Source organism: Misgurnus anguillicaudatus, chromosome 7 (genome assembly GCF_027580225.2).
Source record: "Misgurnus anguillicaudatus chromosome 7, ASM2758022v2, whole genome shotgun sequence".
In the NCBI taxonomy this organism is placed as follows: Eukaryota; Metazoa; Chordata; class Actinopteri; order Cypriniformes; family Cobitidae; genus Misgurnus; species Misgurnus anguillicaudatus.
In genome coordinates this window covers 26,184,397-26,192,125 of record NC_073343.2, presented here as the reverse complement: position 1 = coordinate 26,192,125, position 7,729 = coordinate 26,184,397, and the positions used below count along the sequence as shown (strand labels likewise).

The following is a 7,729-nucleotide window of genomic DNA, read 5'->3' as shown; positions in this document are numbered from 1 at the left end:
ATCGTTTCCGAATGTTTTGAATCAGTCTGTGAAATTAATGATTCAGTGACAACTTGCCGCCACCTACTGGTTTTAGGTTCACATTAAAAGGAGGCCTATCAGTATAATTTCTTTAACATTGAAATTATTCTAACATAATTTTATGACTTATTATCCAAATTAAGTATTTTCTCCTGAGACACTTGCTTCATGTCAGTTGTATGCATGTCATTGAGTTTTTCATATAGGATAGTTTCTGATGGATAAGTTATTCATTCATAGTATTCAGAGGAAAACTGTATTTTATTTTGGAAATTTTCAATCGTATTGTAGATTTTAATTATGAATTAACACAACATTGCACTGTGATCCCTCTCCTTCAGCCAATAGAAATGGACCTGATAACATTGGTAAGAATACATTTATGTGACGTTTAAAAAAGTATTTTATTATAACGCACATAAACATGGCACACAGGCTCAGTAGCTCCATTATATTTAAAGCCACCCTCCTCGAGATGCACAGTCTACCCTGTTTGGTCAGCTAGCCCACTCTGTACCAGTTTAGGGCGCATATTAAAAATGTAACACCCATGACTCAAATCAGGTCTCAGCTTCTCAGCCTTTACAAGCAGAATTAGACACAGTATTTCTATAGCATCTATAGAAATGATGCTGTCTTTATTGCCGTACCAGTCACATCCTAAGAGTTTGGAAGAACAAACCCAAAACAGCTTCTTAAGAAGAATTGTTCAGGACAACAATGACACAAAGATGGCAGATGATACAAAATCCAACGTAAACAATGGAGAATATAGAGAATATAAAATAGGTCAACCATAAATACATATTTTAAATATATGGTGTTCCTGAAATAAATATAAACATTATAAAATAAGAAAAAAAATATATAGAACAGAAAATAAGACATAAAAGTACACAATACATATACAAGATACATTAAAATGCAAACAAATGCTATTGTAATAGACAAAAAGAGAGCAGCAGGTAAAAAAATGCTAGATTAAATACACTCATCTAAAGGATTATTAGGAACACCTGTTCAATTTCTCATTAATGTAATTATCTAATAAACCAATCACATGGCAGTTGCTTCAATGCATTTAGGGGTGTGGTCCTGGTCAAGACAATCTCCTGAACTCCAAACTGAATGTCAGAATGGGAAAGAAAGGTGATTTAAGCAGTTTTGAGTGCATGGTTGTTGGTGCCAGACGGGCCGGCCTGAGTATTTCACAATCTGCTCAGTTACTGGGATTTTCTAGGGTTTTCAAAGAATGGTGTGAAAAGGGAAAAACATCCAGTATGCGGCAGTCCTGTGGGCGAAAATGCCTTGTTGATGCTAGAGGTCAGATGAGAATGGGCCGACTGATTCAAGCTAATAGAAGAGCAACTTTGACTGAAATAACCACTCGTTACAGCATAGGTATGCAGCAAAGCATTTGTGAAGCCACAACACGCAATACCTTGAGGCAGATGGGCCACAACAGCAGAAGACGCCACCGGGTACCACTCATCTCCACAACAAATAGGAAAAATAGGCTACAATTTCCACAAGCTCACCAAAATTGGACAGTTGAAGACTGGAAAAATGTTGCCTGTTTTGATAAGTCTCGATTTCTGTTAAGACAATCAGATGGTAGAGTCAGAATTTGGCGTAAACAGAATAAGAACATGGATCCATCATGCCTTGTTACCACTGTGCAGGCTGGTGGTGGTGGTGTAATGGTGTGGGGGATGTTTTCTTCGCACACTTTAGGCCCATTGGTGCCAATTGGGCATCGTTTAAATGCCACAGCCTACCTGAGCATTGTTTCTGACCATGTCCTCTGATGGTTACTTCCAACAGGATAATGCCCTGAACAAATCTCCATCAACTGCAAGATGCTATCCTATCAATATGTGCCAACATTTCTAAAGAATGCTTTTAGCACCTTGTTGAATCATTGTCACGTAGCATTAAGGCAGTTCTGAAGGTGAAAGGGGGTCAAACACAGTATTAGTATGGTGTTCCTAATAATCCTTTAGGTCAGTGTATGTAAAACATACTAATAAAAATATGTAAACTAGCTTATAACTGTTCGTACCAATGAGTGTAAAGATACTACAACTATGATTAAACATACAGATCTATAGTGGTTAGTATGGTATGACCTTTATCATAAGCTTGATCCCAAATAAAACATTTTCCACAAATTTTCTATCATTAAAAATGTACTTGTCTCCTTGCTCCTCCTAATCGAGGACTTGTATTGTGCATTGTTTTGAGGTCTGGTATTGGAGTTGAGGTATAGCAAGGGTTCCTGTTTAATAATTCTTTCGCTGTTAAGTGCGGTGCAGCTTTATTCACGATGGGACTTATTACAGTCATGCTCTCGTTGTCTAATGTAGCATCATCAAGACTATAAGCCGAGTGTGGTTCTGCACTAAAGTAAACAGTACTGCTGCCATCTACAGGACAGGTGTTATAAACAGCATCCTTCAGCATCTTGGATTCACCCTCTGGGGACTGTCTCAGTCTCTCGACACGTTCAGCATCCTCTGCATGGTCAGGTAAACTTTCACATTGTTCTTTTATGTCCAATGACGGCTGTTTACAACTCTTCATTTCAGAACGTGCACCAAGTACATTATCATTCCCCGGTAAGCCTGAAAGCCCTCCGTATAGGCGGTTGATCTTGCTTGGGGTGCCATTTTTGAGAGCAAGGTAAAATAACATATGATGATGGTGCCCGCAGCCCCCTAAAGGTTGAGAACAACACGCTCCCGCATCCTCCTCTGGAGTGTAACCGGTAACTGAAAATGTGCCATGGCTTTGTTTGCAGGATTCAAGTGTTGACTCCTTGCATTGTAGATCAGAGGCTGTTCTGTCGATAGCAGACAGGCTCATTTGAAATCTTATACTTTGAAGGATCTCGGTAGATTTTGGATGAAGAAATCGGTAGTAAAGAACAACAAAAATGACACCTAGAAAACACAGAAAGAGAAAAATGTTACATTGCATTATATAATCAATATAGTTTCAATATAATAAGTGATGCTTACCAATGAAGAAGCTACATAGCACAGCCACAGGAATGCTCAGACTATTCCATGAAAGTTTACTGAGTGAGTCTGAGGCCAGAAGAAGGAGGAACGTGTTTTCCAACAACATTAACTACAATACAGATACAGATACAGTCAAATGAAGATCATTAGTTGGCCAGATAACTTAGATAATGTATTATTTTCTGTGTTGACACACTGACAACGTACCAAATAGAACCCAACCATGCGGTACCGCAAGGGGCCGTCTTTAATGTTAAGAAATAGGAAAATGTGTACAGCCCCTAGGATTACGTTGAAGAGACGCCAGGAACTCCAGTTAACACAGATTTCTGTCTGCTGGGACACTAGCCAGAATGCCATAATGAGCCAGTGGAAACCTGAGCGGGGATTTACACAGACAATGCAGTGATTATAACCAAATCATCACTTCCCAGGTAAGAGCTGGGAAATTACACGGAAGTGCTCAAGGCCATCAAACAAACTCACTATTTTGTCAACACAAAAACAAGACTTGGCAGTATAATAAATAAAAAAAATACTCACCCATGACGCCACAGGTCCACCAATGAAACACACTGCAGAAAAACATCAGGCTGGCCACCCTGGCACCCAGCATGCCACCTCTCCATATGAGCTGGCACAGCATAGCAGCAGGAGTCATGTGCAGGTGACCAGGACGGAGCAATAAGCATGATCGACTGTACAGGACCAGGAACCAGGACACATTTAGCAGGCTGAGCCCAACACATAGGGCCACTGTTTAAAAAAGCACATAAACTCTACATCATTGGTTCTCAAACTTTTTCAGCGTGCGGCCCCCCTTGTGTACGGCACATTCCTTCGCGGCCCCCCAAAGAAAATTTATGACAAAAAAACTGTTCTGAAACTGAACTTTTAATTAAACAAATATTGAATGATACAAAGTAGTGCTGTTGGTTAGTAGCCTTATTTTATTAGGTTTAATTGCACAGAATTCATGATAAATTAATTAATTTTATAAAATGTCATAAAACTGGGGCCCCCTGGCACCATCTCGCGGCCCCCTGGGGGCCCCAGTTGAGAACCACTGCTCTACATAATTAGAATTGTTTTTGAAAAGTTATCAATCTTAAAGGAATAGTCTACTCATTTTCAATATTAAAATATGTTATTACCTTAACTAAGAATTGTTGATACATACCTCTATCATCTGTGTGCGTGCACGTAAGCGCTGGAGCGCGCTGCGACGCTTCGATAGCATTTAGCTTAGCCCCATTCATTCAATGGTACCATTTAGAGATAAAGTTAGAAGTGACCAAACACATCAACGTTTTTCCTATTTAAGACGAGTAGTTATACGAGCAAGTTTGGTGGTACAAAATAAAACTTAGCGCTTTTCTAAGCGGATTTAAAAGAGCTACATTTTATAGCGTAATAGCACTTTTGGGAGTACTTCGACTCGGCGTAGTAACGCCCTCCCTCTCCCATTATGAGAGGGAGAGGGGGAGCGGACTTTTCAGGCGGGTCGAGGTGCTCCCGGGGGTGCTGTTGCGCCATAAAATATAGTTCCTCTTTTAGGTCCGCTTAGAAAAGCGCTACGTTTTACTTTGTACCACCAAACTTGCTCGCACAACTACTCGTCCCAAATAGGAAAAACGCCGATGTGTCCGGTCACCTCCAACCCCATCTCCAAATGGCACCATTGAATGAATGGGGCCAAGCCAAATGCCACCGAAGCGTCGCAGCGCGCTTACGTGCACGCACACAGACGATAGAGGGAAGTATCGACAATTCTTAGTTAAGGTAATAACATATTTTAATATTGAAAATGAGTAGACTATTCCTTTAAAGAAAAATTTGATGACTAATTTGTAGAAAGTAGACTATAAAATAATAGTATGAAACAGTACCCCTTAAAAAGGTCCTAATATGTAGCATTTAGGTACAGCTATATACCTTTGAGGTACTAATTTGCACACTTTAGTAGAGCCCGACCGATATATCGGCATGCCGATATTAGGCATTTTCTAAACTATCGGTATCGGCATTCATAATGGCCGATAAATGAATATTTAAAAAAAAATTGATGAAACAGCCTTCAACCATGTCATGAGTGTTGCCGTTGTAAAGTTTGTCCACCAGGGGGCACTCTACAACCTCCCTGTATAACAAGTCACACATCCTGCAACCTGCTGATCCAGCCAGAGTCGGGCAGAGAGAACAACGGTTAAGTGAGTTCATGGTGAGTTGGTCACGAGACATACATTGCTTGAATAACAATTAAAAGAACATCCCGATCAGTTCTCTTAACTCAAATAAGCATGACAAAATTTGTGACTATCATATCCAGTTTTGCTGCTGTTAAATAAGCCGAGAGTGAAGCGAAATTACCTAGTAAATATCATATTATTTTAGTTAAAACTCATACATAACTACAAATAACTAATGTTAGAGAAATCTGTTAATGTTTTGTTGTGCATTTCTGAAAATATATATATATATATATATATCGGCCGATATATCGGAATATCGTATTTTAAAACCAACAAACATTTGTATCGGTATCTGCCTTCAAAATCCTTTATCGGTCGGGCTCTACACTTTAGGTGCAAAGGTGTGCGTATTGAAAGGGTGCTGCCCTTATTTCTATAAGTGTAGTTCTGGTTGTGTCAAAAGGAAGTCATAGTCATATACCTGGTGTCAGAAAGCCGGTGTTAAGGGTGAATAAACTGTAGGTCTGCAGTAGACTTTGAGGCAAGCTGAGTGACAAGGATTCGATCAAACACAGAGCAGACACATCTGCTTGCTGCATTAGCAATGCATCAGACTCAACCTGCCCTCCCTTAGACTTCATGCACTTCCATAACCTGCCAACATATCACACACACAACATCAGATACATTGACTGCATGACTAGGGAAATGTCTTGGTCAAATTCATTTTAATATCATTAAGATTTTTAATTTGCATTATAATTTATATGACAATAAAAATGTATTATTGATAAATTATGTCAACGTAGTGCACAAAATAGTAGTGTTTGTTGTACTGCCCTTAAATTATGCTAATTTACATAAATAAATCACATTTACATTACATAATGAGAATCACTGATGGAAATAATAGCAATTACAAAAGCCTGCCTTTGAAAACCCAGCTAAAGTCATTTTTGTGATTTAGTAAGGCCATGTCAAAAATTTAAATCATAGTAAAATTAATGGTTGAAATTAAACCAAATCTCATATTATGATACTTTAGCACAGACAGGATCACATATTTGTTATGTTTATGACCTGTGATAGATCCCCAGGTGCAGGCAGTGCACAAAGATGATTGAAGGCTTGCTTTTTTCTGTATCAGTGATGTACCACTTCAGACTAAGCAGCTGGACAGCGGTGGCAGGCAAACATAGAGCCAGTGTCAGCCAAGCCAGCAGCGCTTTCCCCATCCAGAGGTAGTGAATGAAGCAGAGGACAACTGATGAGACAAATACCAAATAAATTATACAACATTATTTTGCATTGGGAATTGCTTTGGAATCTAACCCATGACCTTTGCTTACCCAGTTCTGCACCAACTGAACTACAGTAACACCAACACGATTACATACCAAGTAAAACTTGTATACTTTTCAAAGTTTTCATGATAGTTTTAGTGTATTTAATAAATGTATATATATTACATTTCTCTTTTCTGAACTGGTAAACCTTTCAGTGTAATAACTAGTCATATATAATAAACATTTTATAATTTATAATAACTAACAAACATGTAAGTGTTTATAGTCTGTTAAATATTTTATAATGTAATCATGCTTTTAAAACTAATGAGTTGTTTGAGTTGCTCGTATGGCTGTAATGTAAAGCAGCTGTCACAGCAGGACACGCCCCCTGCACGCTCCATTCATGAAAAAGGCGCTCAAATACAATGAAACCATAGTAACAACTATGTGCGAGTCACACACACAAAAAAACGCTATTTTCTGGTACATCAAGTCCATCCACATAAAAACAACATTGAGAACACCGCAGCACGATGCATTTGCCAAATGTATTTCGTGGGTACAGAAAGCGGTTTGGTAAGACATGACTCAACGGAAAATACTTCCATAGAAAATAACTTACGTGCCACTTTCTCTAGTAAAATAATGACTCCTGAAAAAGAGTACAAGCAGATGTGACTCCACATGATCGCTCGTCCCTTTTGGTTTTGCATGATTGCAGGACACCTTCCTCTTTCGATGTTTGCGGTGTTGATTCAGTTTTTTATTAGACGGGAGCCTAGGCGCTTTGTCTTCTGTGTTCAGGGTTTTGGAGCCTGCCGCTCATGTGACGTCATTGGCCGAGTAACCAAAGACTGCGAGCCGTTGCGAATATTTATTTATTAATTTATTTTCACTGTTTGTTAGATTTTAACAAACTGTAATAGCATATTTTGACATGAAAGTAATTATTAACAGGTGATGTAGGAAAAATACGCATTTTGAGTTTATATTATTTATACAAATAATAATACATAATAACAGGGATCTGACATTAATATTTATTTTATTTTTATATGCTACATTTGTATATATCGAAAGCATTTATTTAAGTGTTGCAACAGCTTGCCTCTTAAAATTTATTCATTTATGCTTTTCTCTGTGATTGATTGGACACTTCACCTTGAATGGTTATGGCTGAAAATGCTTTTACATTTTCTTGTTC

At 38.5% G+C, this 7,729-nt stretch overlaps 1 protein-coding gene across 1 annotated transcript; it reads right to left on the bottom strand.

Annotated features, from left to right (window-relative positions):
• Window positions 1–203: 203 nt before the first annotated feature.
• Window positions 204–7,482, bottom strand: xkr5b (XK related 5b). The gene is made up of 7 exons (XM_055172194.2): window positions 7,148–7,482; window positions 6,317–6,500; window positions 5,718–5,890; window positions 3,588–3,800; window positions 3,252–3,421; window positions 3,042–3,153; window positions 204–2,963 (listed from the first exon to the last, which is right to left on the bottom strand). The coding sequence occupies exons 1-7, from the start codon at window positions 7,236–7,238 to the stop codon at window positions 2,203–2,205; spliced, it is 1,704 nt and encodes a 567-aa protein (XP_055028169.2). The 5' UTR covers window positions 7,239–7,482; the 3' UTR covers window positions 204–2,202.
• Between the last annotated feature and the right edge of the window lie 247 nt (window positions 7,483–7,729).

What these genes read in the sequence shown, in the direction of transcription:
- xkr5b (XM_055172194.2), bottom strand. Translation starts at nt 7,238, where the DNA reads ATGCAAAACCAAAAGGGACGAGCGATCATGTGGAGTCACATCTGCTTG. An exon ending in CACCGGCTTTCTGACACCAG is followed by an intron (nt 3,801 to 5,717) that starts GTATATGACTAT and finishes TTTTTTAAACAG; the next exon opens with TGGCCCTATGTGTTGGGCTC. An exon ending in GCATGGTTGGGTTCTATTTG is followed by an intron (nt 3,154 to 3,251) that starts GTACGTTGTCAG and finishes TCTGTATTGTAG; the next exon opens with TTAATGTTGTTGGAAAACAC.